The sequence below is a fragment of the Castor canadensis genome, chromosome 4 (assembly GCF_047511655.1).
Source record: "Castor canadensis chromosome 4, mCasCan1.hap1v2, whole genome shotgun sequence".
Taxonomy (NCBI): domain Eukaryota; kingdom Metazoa; phylum Chordata; class Mammalia; order Rodentia; family Castoridae; genus Castor; species Castor canadensis.
The window spans coordinates 15,552,097-15,568,062 of record NC_133389.1 but is presented as its reverse complement, the minus strand read 5'-3'; the positions used below and the strand labels follow the sequence as shown (position 1 = coordinate 15,568,062).

At 43.1% G+C, this 15,966-nt stretch overlaps 1 protein-coding gene and 1 pseudogene across 2 annotated transcripts in view; one reads left to right on the top strand and one right to left on the bottom strand.

Moving 5' to 3' along the window:
• Positions 1-5,240, top strand: part of Tnfrsf11a (TNF receptor superfamily member 11a) — a 50,976-nt gene extending 45,736 nt beyond the window's left edge. For both annotated transcript variants that reach the window (XM_074069682.1, XM_074069681.1), the window contains exon 10: positions 2,744-5,240. In XM_074069682.1, the coding sequence (XP_073925783.1) occupies positions 2,744-3,030 (287 nt within the window). In that variant the 3' untranslated portion in view covers positions 3,031-5,240. The remainder of the gene's footprint in view (positions 1-2,743) is intronic.
• A 7,985-nt stretch (positions 5,241-13,225) lies between these two features.
• Positions 13,226-13,335, bottom strand: LOC141422921 (small nucleolar RNA SNORA28; annotated as a pseudogene).
• Between the last annotated feature and the right edge of the window lie 2,631 nt (positions 13,336-15,966).

Here is a 15,966-nt window from a genome sequence, read left to right as displayed (position 1 = left end):
TAGACACCTGCTCTCTCCTGTCTCATTCCATTCCTCACCCTCCTGTACTCAGGCAGTTAGTAACACCTCCATCGCCATAGTCACCACTTACTCACCTCTGCTTATCAGAGACTGAAATCCCATGATGACACTGATGTCCCTAGATCACTAGATTATATTCAGGTGACTCTGAACAAACTATGGAAAAAGAACACTCTTGGTTTACATCCTGGAAGCAATGTCACTTAGTAGAGGGGAGAAATAAATAAACCAACCTGTAATGCTCACATGAAAACACCTGCAGGCTGGTGTCTATAATGTAGCCAGCCTGGCCTGGAGATAGCACTCAGAAAATTCTGGATTTGAAGTACTATTTCTATTGCATTTGATAAAGAAACACCTAAAGAATAACCTTGAGAATCACATGCTCTTTCTAGATAACTTGTTTTCCTAATTGTCAGGAATTTAAAGGCTTTTACTTATTCTTATTTTTGAGACAGAATCTCACTGTGCACTCTAGGCTGGCCTTGAACTCACTATGAGGCCCAGGCTGGCAAGACCTTGATTTTGTCCACCACTCACCCATGGACCTCGAAGAATAGTATTCTTGATTCAGTCTAAGAATCAAAGGATTGTCAAGTGTTTAAATATCTCCTTTAAGTGAAAGGGTTTGAGTTGCATTTTGGAAATAAAAATAGAAAACAAGAATGAATATCAGTCCTGTAGAATTTTTAGTATATTTCTATCAAAGATGTTGTTTTCCATGGAATGAATGTTTTGCCTGGAATGAAATGCTCAAGATGCAAAATTTCACACAAAGTCTTTATGTGCAACGTGATGCCAAGAAGCATAGGTTTTTTACCTGGGCAAAGTAATCAAAGGTTCTGACAATGAAGAAGTAAGCAACAATGGATTCATGATGATGAATTATTGGAAAATAAGATTTTATATACTGAATAAACCATATATACCATGACACAACCAGATAAATCTAAGTGTGAGAGAATAAAGAGGAGATGAGATTAAATTCAAAACCACAAGTCAATCCTGTAGTGGTTACAGATGCCCTGTGTTGTTTTATATATTGAAGAACAACAAAATCAGCCATATTGACGTTGCAATAAAACCAAAGAGGAACTATCCTCAGAAAAAACATACTTTTAAGCAATTTAAAGTGACTGATTTTATTAAATATGGTATATTCTAAATCAAAATATGTTTATGGGATATACATGTTATTTTTTATTTCTTACTTTGACTTTAATAATTTATCTGGTAAAACAGACAACAGCAGACTTGGTAACTGGCAGGAGTAGAAAGGGGTAGATAAACTAGAGAGTGGGCCCCTAGCAGAGTACACTGTATGTTATGAGCACCTGTCAGTGTATTTTAGGGGGGAATGGAGAATGTTTGTCTAGTTGGAAAACAGAAATAGTAGCTGGCCTCTCTCATGTTGGTTGGAGGTTATTAGACAACTCCTTGACACTGCCCATTTTGGAGTACAGTATTCCCCCTTTAATGGCCTATGGGAGAAATGCCAGGAGTCAGAGCTCTCCCTTTGTGACTTTGGCTGGGTTGCTCATACTTGGAACTCCCTTTTTCCATGGACCTGTCACTGTGCTGCTTTCTGGACTTCTCTGGAGGTACCCCAATGGGTTGGGGGAAGGCATTCTAAAGGAATTTCCTGTATTCCTATTGGTATTTTGGTCAGACCATCCAAAACATGCTTTCCAAGTTTGGGGAAGATGTCTTCATGTGCAGCAGTGACTGAAATGTCATTTTAATTGGATAAATTATTTATTATGCTGGGTCACAATAGAGAAAAGGTAAAGATGGTGAATATTGAGGAGTCGTTTTGATATCCATGTCTCCTGGTCAGACTAAAAGATTCCACTTGTGATGCTGAGTGTTGGGGAGTTTCTAGAGCTTCTTGGTTTGGGGCAGTCATTTTCACCAGGGAACTTTCTGGAACATCAGTCTTTAGAATGGAAGAATAATAAAAGGTGGCAGTTTTCCTAAATTTGTTGAACTTTGTGTTTTCCAAAACATCTAATAATTAAAGATTGGCTACTTCCAGTCACCCACAAAGAAATGTCATAGAACCCCATGGGGACTGAGCACCTTTCAAGATTCAGAAGGGAACAGTGATTTACAGGATTTCCTCCTTTCTTTTCTAAGAGTAGGGTTTTTATTTTTTTGGTTTTTTATGTTAAAAAAAAATTTATAAACCTCTGTTAAAAACTGAGCCCACTTGGCTCCACGATTCTCCAGGGCTGAGCTGTTCAGAACTTTCATGGAAGGTGGGAGAAATGAAGGCATGCAGGGTGACAGAGCCAGAGTCCAGTCTGAGAGGAGGGTGGACTGAGGTGGGCTCAGTGGCCATAGCTGGGCCATTGGCTGCATTTGTTGCACACTGAGCACACACACACACACAGTGACTCGGTCTGTGATTCTACAATCCAGGTGCCAATATCCCAGAACCCCAATGATAGGAACAGGGGTAAATGACGAAACATGACAGTGGGTACAGACTTGCCTCATTTCCCTTCTCTTCCCTCTTCACTCTCCCTTCTTGCTCCCTCCCTCACTGCCTCAGTGGGCCAGGTGAGGTGACCCATGCACTTTCCAGAGGGACCCACGGACTGTTGTACAGAGGCCGCTGTTGGGCCCTGGGTCCCTGGCCAAGGTTCCTCTCCCAAGTCTGAGTCTCCACCGGGCCGGGGACGCTGACTCAACCTCTCCATATTGTCTCCCTCTCCCCTAGGAAATGTGACTGGAAACAGCAACTCCACGTTCATTTCCAGCGGGCAGGTGATGAACTTCAAGGGCGACATCATCGTGGTCTACGTCAGCCAGACCTCGCAGGAGGGCGCGGCGGGGCCGGGGCCCGCGGTGGCCGAGCCCGAGCCGGTGGGCCGCCCGGTGCAGGAGGAGACGCCGGTGCGCCGCGACTCGTTCGCGGGCCCCGGGCCGCGCTTCCCGGACCCGGGCGGTGCGGGGCTGGACGAGGCCTCGCGGCCGGTGCAGGAGCAGGGAACGGCCGAGGCCTGAGCCTCCTTCCCGGCCCCGCGCACACCGCGCCTGGGCCCTGGCACCTAGGCAGATGTCGCCGCAGGCCCGCGGTCCCCTCCTGACCGCGTCGAGGATCGGTACAGTGTGCAAAGTTACCCGGACGACCTGGCACTCCAAGAACCAGGGACTTGCCACAAGGCCAGTGGTGTGACTGCTCACTGCGCTCCACGGCCACTCAGCAGCTCGCCACACGGACACAGGCTTCTTGCACTCCTGGCTGGGCACCTTTGACTTCCCTCTAGACATTTCTCTTCCCCTGCCACACACCCCACTGTCATTTCATTTGTCCCTTTGACATGTGTTTTACGTGTTGTTCTGTCCAGGACTGTGTAACTCCCCCCATCCCACACACCCCTTTAGTATTTCTCTTTCCTTCATAGCATGTTTCTTAATACTTTTTCCTCCTTTTTTTTTTTTTTTGGACTATTTAAGGATTTTTTTTTTTTTCAAAATTCTCCTGAAGGTGCCAGTCTCCTTTACAGATTTTCTTTTGTGCCCCTTCTCATATGTTCTGGTGATGGCTTTGCCAGGTGTATGTATGTCTTAAACACTGCTAGGGCAAGGCTAGACCTGTAAAGCCTGGAGTGAGAGGCAGGGAACAAGTGCAGGGACTTTTTTGTTTGTTTGGGGGGTTTTGTTTTGTTTTTGTTTTGTTTTTTGTTTGTTTGGTTTTTTGAGACAGGGTCTCACTATGTAGCCCAGGCTGGCCTGGAACTCATTCTGTAGCCCAGTTGCCCTCAAACTAGTGATCCTCCTGCCTTCACCTCCTGAGTTGCTGGGATTACAGGTATCCATCACCAGATCCATCTTGAAACTTTTCTTTTCTGAAAAATGTTGTGTCCTCATTTTTCTAAAAGGAAGAAAAAGGGAAATTCTAATTCTCCTCTGAATGTTTTTGAGTTTATACAGAGCCTTGAAACTTGTGAACTTGTCCCCTACCTGGTTTATTTATCCACACTGACAGGCAATTGGTACTTGGCATCTAAGTCTCCAAAAATCCAAGATGCTACAGCTTGGCGTTTTACTTCTTGATATCTCTCTGGAAAAGATGTAAGTGAAAAGAAGGTGCCAGGGAAATTCACGAAAGAATGAATAAAGTTGACATATTAACTTGCGACAAATGTGTTTAGGCAGAAGGCCCTTTTCTTCTTAAGTAATTGTGTATCCTATAAATTGGCCTTGTGGAAGCAAAATATATTCCTGCTAACTTCTAGCGAATTTAAATTACAAACCAAATCCTCATGCTATGGATATAAGAAGACTTATCCCACAGGTGTTGGTTTCTGGCATTGGTCCTCTTGCAAGGAAACAATAAGGCAGAGTGAAAGAAGTTACGTACTGTGGCCAGTGAGCACTGGTTCTCAAATATTGGAGAAAAGTTGAAACACCTAGCAAATTTAATGTAATGTTGCACATCTGGTGGCCCCTGGCAGACTTTAATGCCATTCAGTGCCCAGCTGAAGAGAGTGGCCATCCATCACTGGTTTCTCCCTCTGGGTAGCAGTTCTGGAAATGCTGGGGTGGTGGCAGTTGCCTGTGATTTTTAATGCAGGAGCAGAGGATGGCTATGTAATTTATGGGACTCTCACTGATGTACAGAACTGTAGGGTGCAGTTCCCACCAATAGGAATTTACCATCTGTTCTGCCCCTTTAGTTAGCATCCATCCAAAGAGAGATGTTACAAAAATGGAAGAAACCATTATACCTTTTGATGTGGAATCTATTAAAACAGACAGAGTCATAGTTCACAAAGTAGGATGCTGAGCTAAAAACTCGTTTGTACCATGGCTGTCATCATCTCACTGAGACTACTTCACCTTTCTGTGCTTTCATTTTTCTTTCTATAAAAAGGCAATAATGATTATGTATCATATTTTCCTACCCAGACATATCAAAAGGATGCCACAGTGAATGTCAAAGTATCCAAAACTCCTTAAATCAAAGGTGCTACATAAATACATTAAGAATTTGCTGTCAGAAAAAAGGTATCAATGGTTCCCACACTGATCCTGCTAATTCCATATGTTCCAAAACCAATGAAATGTTAAGAAATGTATAGCAAATGTAGGTCTGTGTATTGTGGAAATGAATGTGACAACTGTAAACAGAATGAAATGAAAGTAATGAAAAATTATTTGGGGGATGTGATGAACAGGTTATTAAACTTATATTCGACCATAAAAGATTATTTTTCATGGCTTGCTAAAACAGGGCTCATTACAGAATCATGATCCAACTTATTCCCAGTTACTATGGTGTACTGTGGTGTCAAACATTGGTTTTATTGTCTTACTGGTTGTTCCCTTGACAATGGACTTGGGAGAGGAAACAGTCTCTTTGATGATATATCTGCTATTGATCTCATAAGATAATATGTAAAATGTAGCCTGGCTATCAAGTGAAGGAGTTGAAAGGGAACTGGAGTATAATACTATTCAGTTTAACCATTAGAGGAAGGAAGAATTAATTTCTCTCAAGTGTGAATGTGATACACAGAATTTTTATGCAGCAGAAAAAGGAGGATTCTTGCTGTGTAACAAACAACCCCAAAACTTAGTGGCTTAAAACACCACTTATTTAGCTCACCCTTCTATGGGATAGAAATGACCTCCTATGGGAAGAGTTGTAGCACAACATAAGGGCAACACAAGGAGGGGAAGAATGAGGCCCCTTTGCTGTCTGTCTACCACAGGGGCATTGTTTGGATCCAGAGAAGAGTACAGCTATGGACAGACGGGCATGCTTCCAGCCCCTGATAAGCAAGGAGTTCTTTCTCTGGTGGCTGGAATCTTTGATGCCCAGCACTGTGGCTTCTTCCAATGGGAGAGATAACCACATTCATTTTCTAGTGTCAAAACCTCTTCCAAAGCAATTGGAAATGATTTGGGAAGTGGGACTACAGTACCACTGCCTCATTTGACTGGTACAGAAGGCTGAAGTGTGACTACTTACAAAACCAAGACAACTGGTGAGGTGCCCTGGGATAGAAGACCTGGTACTCATCCTTCACTAGGATTCAACAAACACGCTCTTACTGATCGTGTGCTGGTCATAAGGGTGAGCCTGAGCCCCATCTGCAATGGAAGAACTGTGGCATTGAACTGTCACATGACTCCCCTTTCCCATCTGCTGAGGGGCACTGTGGGGTGCTTTGCACTCAAGTTGCATACTTGCATTGGGGAGGGAGGACAGGAAGTGTTTAAAGTCCTACATGCCTCACTGGGTCATTTTTATTTACAATGCTTTTAATGTTTGGGCCCCGAATGCCCTAAGAAAGGAAATGAAGAGAGCTGGAGAAGTCAGGATAGTGATCTCCCCAGGCCCCAGAGGAGGACGGGTTGTCAGAATTTCTGGCCCCCAGAGCAGTGCTAGTGAATAGGCTGCCTCTTAGCTACTGAAAACCTCTCCAGAAAAGAGGTGGGACCTGAAATGGTGGTGATAGACAACTAGGAGTAGGCATAAGCAGAGTCCAGATGGCATCACTGAAGCTAAGCCCAGGGCATCCAGAATCCCTGGGTGACTTGCCCTTAGCAGCCCCACTAAAGGACTGCCTCTCTTGGCAAAATAACCCCATGTCTCCAAGATTAGAGTGAGGAATACAGGGACACCTACGTGACCTCTGATTGTGCCCTCTTGACTCCCTCCACAACAGTTTGCCATGGCTCTTGTGCATCTGGTCTTTCTTTTTTGCTCCCTACCTACAGCACAATATTTTGACCCCAGGATAAAGCTTAAACCCATGTTTGGCCAATGTCTCCTTTCTTGATTCCTCTTGGTAAAACTGCATATGGGAATGCAGATTTGGTAAAACTGCATATGGGAATGCTTTCCAAATGAAGAAAAGAACTTTAAGAAGGGGACTACCAACAGCATGAAAGATTAAATCACAAATTGCAGGTCTCATTAGCTGTAACTTCATTCTGGCCCAGGAGCCTGTGATGTTACCCTTTTCCTCCATGGGATGAAACAAGCGGAGGTTTCTCAGTTCATCCTGGTAAACAAGTCAACAAATCAGCCCTGTCACGACTTACTTCATGCAGCCACCATGCTGCTTAGCCTTATTTTCCATAGGTGCCAGTTGGCGATAACAATACTTTTTAAACTAAACATAGATCTGCCATACGATCCAGCAATACCACTCCTAAGGATATACCCAAAGGAATGTGACTTAACTTGTTACAGAGGCACCTGCACACCCATGTTTATTGCGGCACTATTCACAATAGCCAAGCTATGGAAACAGCCAAGATGCCCCACTACTGGCGAGTGGATTAAGAAAATGTGGTAATTATATACAATGGAATTTTACTCAGCAACAAAGAAGAATGAAATTTTGTTTGCAAGTAAATGGATGGAACTGGAGAACATCATCTTAAACAAAGTTAATTTTTGGCCTCAGAAGGCCAAAAATTGCATGTTCTCTTCCATATGCAGATTATAGACCCAAACAAATGCAGTAATATTATTGGACATGGGTCACACGCTAAGGAGAGAGCGTGCATGGGAGGAATAGGGAAAGGGAAGGAAACCTAAAACTTGAATGTGGTCGATGTGCTCAGTGTAGAGAAGCGAATAAAGTAATCTTAAACTGGCAGAGGCCACCACGGAAAGGGGACCAGGAAGTAGTGAAGAGGTCTAGCAGAGATGAACCAATGTGATTTCAATACAAAAGTGCATGGAAAGAATGCTAGGAATCTCTCTGTACAGCTATCTTTACCTCAAACTAGCAAAAATGAGGTCTTTTTTTTATCATCTCTTATGTTTTCTCTTCAACAAAATCAGAGAAGAGGGTGGAACAGGTTCTGCCTGGAAGCGGGGCGGAGTGGGGGGGAGGAGGGAAGAGGTGGCTCAAACAAGGTATACACATGTAAGTAAGTGTAAAAATGACAAAATAAAGGAAAGAAAAAAATGAATACTTTTTTCTAGGGCTTGCATGAGGACGACATGGGATAAGGTATGACCAAATCCCACAGCTCCTAAACACACCAGTATGAGGGCACCCAAATGTGAGAAACCACTTGACCTCTGTCTCTGACACCTGTCCCCTCCAGGACACAGAAGCCATCTCAAACATCACCTTCCCTTCCTGAGTTGGACCACATACCTGCCACCCTTCACTGATGCCTTCCTACTCCTGAAAGTAGAATGGATGGACACAGCCTTTTCCACAGTCGATTGGCAAGACTGGTGGCTGACCCGAACATTGTCCTCTCCAACTAACATGGCACAGGGAGGGAAGTGACTTAGGCACTTGAACTTCACATTGCACTCTCTTGAGAGACAGCAATTAGAATGGACTCTGCTGGTTCTTCCTCATAGCCTGAGACATTCGGGGAGAATGGAGAAAGCTAGATATGTGGGTGGGAAGGCTGTATGTTGTTTCCTTGTTTCCTTTGGATGTTCCTGGTGCCTTTTCCAGTTTGGGAAGCGTAATAAATTGGCCATCAGCTCAGTGGAGGTGCCATTAGAGGCCCAAACCCCTTCAGAAGGGGTCTGGAGTCCCATTAAAAACTTTCACCTGCCAGGCTCACCTGGCTCACACCTGTAATCCTAGCTACCCAGGAGGCAGAGATCAGGGGGCTCATGGTTTGAAGCTAGCCCAGGCAAATAGTTCTTGAGACCCTATCTTGAAAAACCCTTCATGAAAAAGAGCTGGTGGAGTGGCTCAAGGTGTAACTCTGGGTTCAAACCCCAGCACCGCAAAAACACCTTTCACCCTAACCCCCAACCCTGGGGCTCTTGGTCTCTCATAGGCTGGGGTCGCTCAGGAGGCAAAGGCTGCAGGGACTCTACTGCCTTGAGAAAGACCACATTCTCAGAATGAGGCTTTTAGAGGCCACTTCATGGGCAGAGGCGTGGCACAGCTTACTCTAAAATGAAAAAGCAGATTTATTTTTGCTGGCTTTTTAATGGCCTATTTTGATGGCAAAGAAGCCATGAAAATGTGTCTTTTGCTCTCTTCCAAGAGCTTTCTTTAAATATTTACATGGGAAAATAATAATTTTTTGCATTTGATCTATTGGGCTTATTATATAAAGTGAAATCCACCCTTTAAAGGTAGAACTTAATGAGTTTAAACAAAAAATATAGTTGTGTAATTCCCATCACCACAATCAAGATACAGAGTATTTCCAGCACTCTAAAATTCCCTTTTCCCTGCATAGTTAGATAGTTGCCACTGAAAGCAACCACTGTCCCTAAGCTTTGCCTCTCCCAGCGTGTCATGGAAATGGAATCATACAGCAGGTAGCCCCTGGAGTCTGGCTTCTTTCAGCATGGCACTGTTGAGGACCATCCACATTGTTGGGTACATCAAAAGATTATTCATTTCTGTTGCTGAATAGCATCCCTCTGTAGGATATACCACACTATTCATTAACATTTAAATTCTTTTCAGTTAGGAGCAATTACTAATAAAGTCACAGAAAAACTTGTGTGGTCTCATTTCTTTGGAGTAGAATCTGAAGGTGGGATTGTGAGCTCACATGGTAAATATAATTTGACCTTCTATGAAACTGCAGAACTGTTTTCCAAAGTGTCCATACCATTTTGTATTCCCATGAGCGGTGAAGGAGTTCCAGTTGCTCTACGACCTCATCAGCTCTTGCGCTATACTTGTAGTTTGCTTGTTTCTCTTCATTCTAGCCATTCTCTTTGTCTTAGCCTTTCTAACAGGTGTGTGGCATCTCCGTGTGGCTTTAACTTGCAGTCCATGACTGACACATTTTCATGTGCTACTTTGTATCTCTGACTGGGTGGAGTGTGTTCACATCCTCTGCTCATTTTTAGATTGTGCTATTTATTTTCTTATTGAGTTTTGAAAGTTCTTTATATTTTCCAGATACAAAAATATGTAGGTTTTTAGAACCTTCCTATTTCAATGACAAAGAAATCACAGAAGTGCATAAAGTTTTTAGTGCATTCTAGAAGTTTTTACTACTAGACCTTACAATTTTCACTCTTTAAAAATTTATGTTTCAGGATAGGCACACCCATAGTGTTTTGCACAGTAAATGTGTGAACAATAAAACCTCTTTTCGAAGTAGCACTGCTCATGCCAGGGCCCAGAGTCCTGGCTTCCTTTTGGATGACCTATCTTATACTCATTTGTGGAATTCATCAGTCACACTTCTTGGGGCACAGTCACCCTGGGGGACTGAGTTTGTAAACATGCTGATGTAAAGGTCTTTCATTGGTTGAGGAAGCATGACATGTCCTTCTGTTGATATTTCTGTTCATTGTTTTACATATTAAGAATAATGCAATAGTAATGAAGTGTTGGGTGAGAGAAAAACAAATCCAAACACCATCATCCTCTATGTCTGAGAGTGGAGAGAGCAAGTGACCTTGGTCCCAATTTTTCATCATGGGAAAGGTTGTTTATTTACTTGGCCACGAGGCAATTGGGTTTCTGTTGGCTTGGGGCACAGCAGGAACTTTGTGTCCTGACAAATGCCCCACAGTTGTTCCTGGGTCTGCATAGCTAGTGCAAGGTATAAGGAGGGGAAAAACCACGTGCAAGTTCATGAGACCCTCACCCCCCCACTGAAGGTCCCTGGAGGATTAAAATCCTCTGGGTCCCAAAGTGGGTAGTTGGACTGCTGGCCTAATGTCAGTCAGGCCCAGCCACCTCTGACTCAGCTCTGCTGATGATAGAGGTGCACGTAAGCCAGGTCAGTCTGCAGCAAATATTTTACAAAAAAAGTTTAAGACTCCTACCTGTTGTAGTGTGTACGCACTGTGTTTCACATTTGGTCCTGGCCTCTTCCCCATGAGACAAACTGAGAAGGTTTTAGTAATTTTTAAAAAAATAAATGAGAAAATGAGGACAATCAAGATACAAAGTACAACAGAGGATGGGGCCACCGATGAGAACACACCAGAACAAGTGAGCTTCTGGCTCTGCTTTCCCCATCCTCTTCATTTTCTAGGTGCTTGAGTTCTGTGCCCTTTCTCTTTCTCTTCCTGTGTTCCACTCTTTGCTTTTCTCTCCAGCATTTGGTCTCTTACCCCTTTCCATGCTTCCCAGCCGCACATTCTTCATCCATCACTCAGTTTCATTATACCCCGCCCCGTGTTCAGACTTCCCCCACCCTATCTCCTCACTTCCTCCACCGTTTCCTTTCTTGCCTCCTCTCTCATCTCTGTTTATCCAAAGCCCCATTTTCAGAGGGCACTGTGGCATCTCTTCCTTCCAGAGCAAAACCTACCAAACTGCTCAGCAGCACTCCTCTGTGTTTTAGGAATTACCCTGTTTGTTCCTCTTCGTCTATTCCAGAGCAAAGTCCAGACCCCATCTTTCCTAGGAGGGAGCCCTGAGACCAAAGGACAGAATTTGGACTCCCAGGCCACCATTTCAGCCACTGACTACATGTATGGGTCTTTGACACAATTTTATACATGATTCTTCAAACCTTTAAGCCCTGCTCAGTGGTGGAGCCAAGAACTATTTCTGACTGCCTCAAAGGTTTGTGCAAAGGTTCCAGGACCAGAAGGCCACTTGTGTTAAAGCAGGTAAATTGGGGAAGGGATCTCAAGAACCCAGGGAAGATGAAGCTCAGAATGTTGGAAGGCAGGAAGGAGGTGGCTCCACACATTGTTCTCTATTCTTCCACCTTCATGTTCTTCCTCTCTGACTCAGCTTCTTCCTGCCTCCTCTCATAACTTCTAAGCATCTAATGTGCACACACTCGCATATAAAGCTGCATAACATTTCAACTCCCATGTCTACTGCCCACTGGCTTAGGTGGATATGTGAAAATTCCAAATTCCAAGGGGTAAACTGGTTTGGTCAACATGACCTTTTTTCCCCCCTCAGCCTTAGGCATGGTGAGCAAATGCTTTAGCACTTGAACAGTGCACCCAGATCAACATGACCTTTGAACTAAGTTAGTCTAATAACTGTGGTCAAGTTGGGCCATAACCATAAAGCAAGGCCTTGGGACACTCAGGCTGCTGTTGGGAATTTGACACGAAGAGGGTATTAGGAGGGGGGACTACTGAGCCATACCTAGCCACAGGCTGCAGAGGTGTGCTAGCTGGTAAAACACAAAAAGGATAAGGTCGTCATAGGACTGTTTTCCCTTTGCCAATAAGGTCTCAAGACAGCGTCTGTTTTTCTGGTTGGAAGCCACAGTTTAATGGGCGAATGGGACTGTTTTGATAAACGTACTTTGTGTGTCCTCTCCCTTTTAAAAGCATTTTTATTAGGTTAGAGGTGGCTATTAGAAGATGAAGAAAAGATAGAACAATAATTCCAGACGATAAAAGGAGCAAACTTTAGGCCCCGCTAGAGTTCAAGTATCATGACTAAAGTCAAGTGTGACACTGAGCCTGGGGTCTTGAGCTTGGGCCAGCATCTGTCCTGACACTGAACTGACATCTGATGCAGAACCCAGGCCTCTCCATGCTGACCGAAGCCTCTGCTTTGATCCTAAACCCCTGTTGTAAATAAATCTACTGGTGGCCGCCTGTGGGAAAGGGAGAGGAATGCTTAATCTTGATTGTCAACTTGCCTAGATTAAGAATCATCTAGGAGATTCATAAAGCACACCTCTGGGTGTATCTGTGCTGGCATTTATAGAAACAACTAGATCAGGAGGGCTCTGGTCTAATGAATGGATTAATCCCTTGATGATTCATCGTATAATGGCCTTACTGGGAAGTGTGCAAAGTAGGAGGTGGGGCCTAGTTGGAGGAAGTAGGTCACTGTGGGCGTTTCCTTAGGGGCTATATTTTGCCCTGACCCCTTCCTATATTCCCTTTACTTCCTGTATTCCCTTTCTTTACTTCCTGTATTCCCTTTCTTTACTTCCTGGCTGCCATGATATGAACCATTCTGTTCTGCCTCACCCAGTCTGCCATGGATGGACTGACATCTTTGAAACCTAAGCCAAAATAAATCAACCTCCCCTTAAGTCATTTGTTGTTTTTGTGACAGTGATGCAAAAGTCTGACTAATACAAGCTGTAATCACTGACGGTTCTGTTAGAGGAAGAAGACACAAATGCGGGGTGTACAGCTGTAGTTAGAGGAAAAAGGCTCAGAATGGTCAATAAACTTGACCAAGTTCATAAAGTGAGCTGTGGGATTTGCACCCAAGTTCCAAAGTTTTCAATGACTGTTATAATAACCTGGAGGGTAAATGGTCATGTTTACATACAGTATTTTTATACTATTTTAATTCTATATAATGGCTTGTCTTATAGAGGAGAGACACCAAAATAGGTTAGATTTTCTTACTATAGCAAGCAAGTTTGATCATCTGTCACAAGGTGTTTCTTGCAATATATCCAGTATTTTTGCTTCTGCTAAGGCATTCTGTTTTCGGCTTTAACAAAATAATGTATACTAGAACTGAACTGATTTAGGTAGAGAAAGTCCATGATGGGAATATTTTTTAAATACCCCAAACCTTTCCATTAGTTTCCCAAGTTCAATGGTAAGCCCTAAAGTTTTGCACTAGAAATTTTGAATCTATGATGGTTAATTTTATATGTCATCTTGACTGGGCATGGGATGCCCAGCTCCCAAACATTATTTCTGGGTGTGTCTGTCAGGGTGTTTCCCAATGGGATTAGCATTTGAATGGGTGGACTGGGCAAAGCAGATGACCCTCCCCTGTGGCTAGGTATCTTCCAGTGTATTGTCATAGTCCCTTTGGGTTGTCATAACAACATACCACAGCCTAGGCAGGGTTTTTGTCTGTTTTCGTAAAATTGAAGAGTTTTTATTTGAGGAAGTTTAAAATAAATATTGACCACTCCAGAAATTACATTTCCCATATGAAAACTTTATTGGTTGGGGTCCTGGTAAAGGCCCTCTTCTGGTCACAGACTGCCCACCTATTGCTCTGTCCCTATGCATGCAGAAGGCAAGACCACTCTCTGATGCCTCTTTTATAAGTCACTAATCCTTTTCACGAAGGCTCTGCCCTCATAATCGAATCACCCTCCAAAGATACCCACCTTGGGGGTCACATTTCAGCTTACAAATTCGGGGGAACCCAGCATTCAGACCTCAAGCATGTATGTTTACAATGAGGTAATGTATGAAAAGTCCAGCTGCTCCACATCCATGCAGCAACTGGGATTTTCCACACACTGACTCTGAAATACTTCACCATGGTTAAATGATGGGCGGAGTTTGTCTTGCTTACTTTGTTTTCTTTTCTGGAAGCAAGGCCTCTATAGGCTTTAGATCAATCTAAAGAAATCAGTAATGAGACAAAATAGAAAATGTGGGGAATTTTACTCTTCAATAATGTCTTTTTCCTTCTTATTATTTAATTAAAACTTTTACGACTGACATCCTTGTTACCCAACCAGTAGATAGTCCTATGTTCAAGAGGTATTTTTAAACATTCAAATGAGGTTGTATTTTCATTAACAGGAATTGTTCCACTTCCTTAATGCTCTTGTGAAAAGAATGTGAAGATTCCTGTGCTCTGGGGAAAACCGGTCATAATTAGAACAATGGTAACCTTGGACTGATCTCATTTCTCTTCTAGGAAATGGCTTGTTTTTATTTTAAGTTATCTGTCTATATGATACATTATCTGCTTTAGAATGATGCTCAACCAATTCAGCATAATGAGTTGCTCCAAATTTCCCTCCCAGCTCCCCTCATTGCCCAAGCCAAACTGATTTTGTGTTCCAGTCAGTCCAGACATGTTGCAAACTAATTTTAAATAATTAGCATTGGTCCAAATGGAACATAATTAGAGAATTAGCTTGGTAATAAAAATAATTCTATAAACCAGTATGAAGACTAATACACACAGCTTGAATTGCTCACTTTGGAGAATCAATTCTGCAGTTCTTCATTAGCCTGGGAAATTGAAAATGTGTTCAGCAACAGTGTGACAGGGAACAGCTGGAAGAACAGCCACTGGGGGCAGGTCCTCTGTCCTCCCTGGCCTGTTTTCCACCAGTGGGTCACATGCCAAGTGAACAAAACACTTTGTAAAGTCAGCACTTTGCAAATGAAATATAGAGGCTTCTGTGAGGATTTCAGCAAATTGTCCCTAGCATAATTGTTGAGTGTGGGAATTACTGGGTAGACCAGTGCTATGGGTTTAGTCTCTCTAGAGTGGCTTTTAGAAGTGTCTTCAGGACTGAAGGGCTATTCAGGGAACAATGGGAAGCTGTCAGTCAGCTCCCAACTCAGGACTGCTGAAGCCCCTAAAAGCTGAAAACTGTACAAGAAACTGTGCCATTCACTATATCCTTCACGATTGCAGCAAAATTGTTTCTTCAATGGTTGACCCCCAAATAAAAGAGAACAGTATGAAGAGAATGTGGAGCTAACATTAGCCAAGTAACTACTAGGTGCTAATCATTGCACTAGACTCCATTTCATGAATCTTCAATTTTAATCCTATCAACGGACTCAGGAAGGAACTATCTCGCACTTGTAGTTAGGGAAATCAAGGCACAGAGAGACAAAGTTAATTCACTCATATTGCTAGCTAAGTGATCAAACTGAAAGTCCCACCAGATTCCAAAATCCATCTGCTTCGCACCTCCCCTGACAGCATGCCCTGAAAAGCCTTCCCTCAACAGCATTGCCAGGAAAATGCAGGGTGCACCAAGTTAAAATTTCAGATTAACAGCAAATAAGCTTTTTATTATTTTTATGTCCCAAATATTATAGAAAACCTACATATAAACTAAAAATAATTCCTTGTTTATCTGGTATCCAAACTTAACTGGGCATCCAATATTTTTATTTATTAAATGTAGCAGCCTAGCACTCATTGATGCATTCTGACCACTCAGTGCAGATGCCAATGTTCTGACGCTTGCTCTCCCTTATCAGACCATTCACAGAGAATTCTTCATGTGGTATTTTTTGGGTGGTGGCTATGCTATGAGGAAGGGGTTTAAGGCAGGGGTCTGTTTGAGCACAATCAT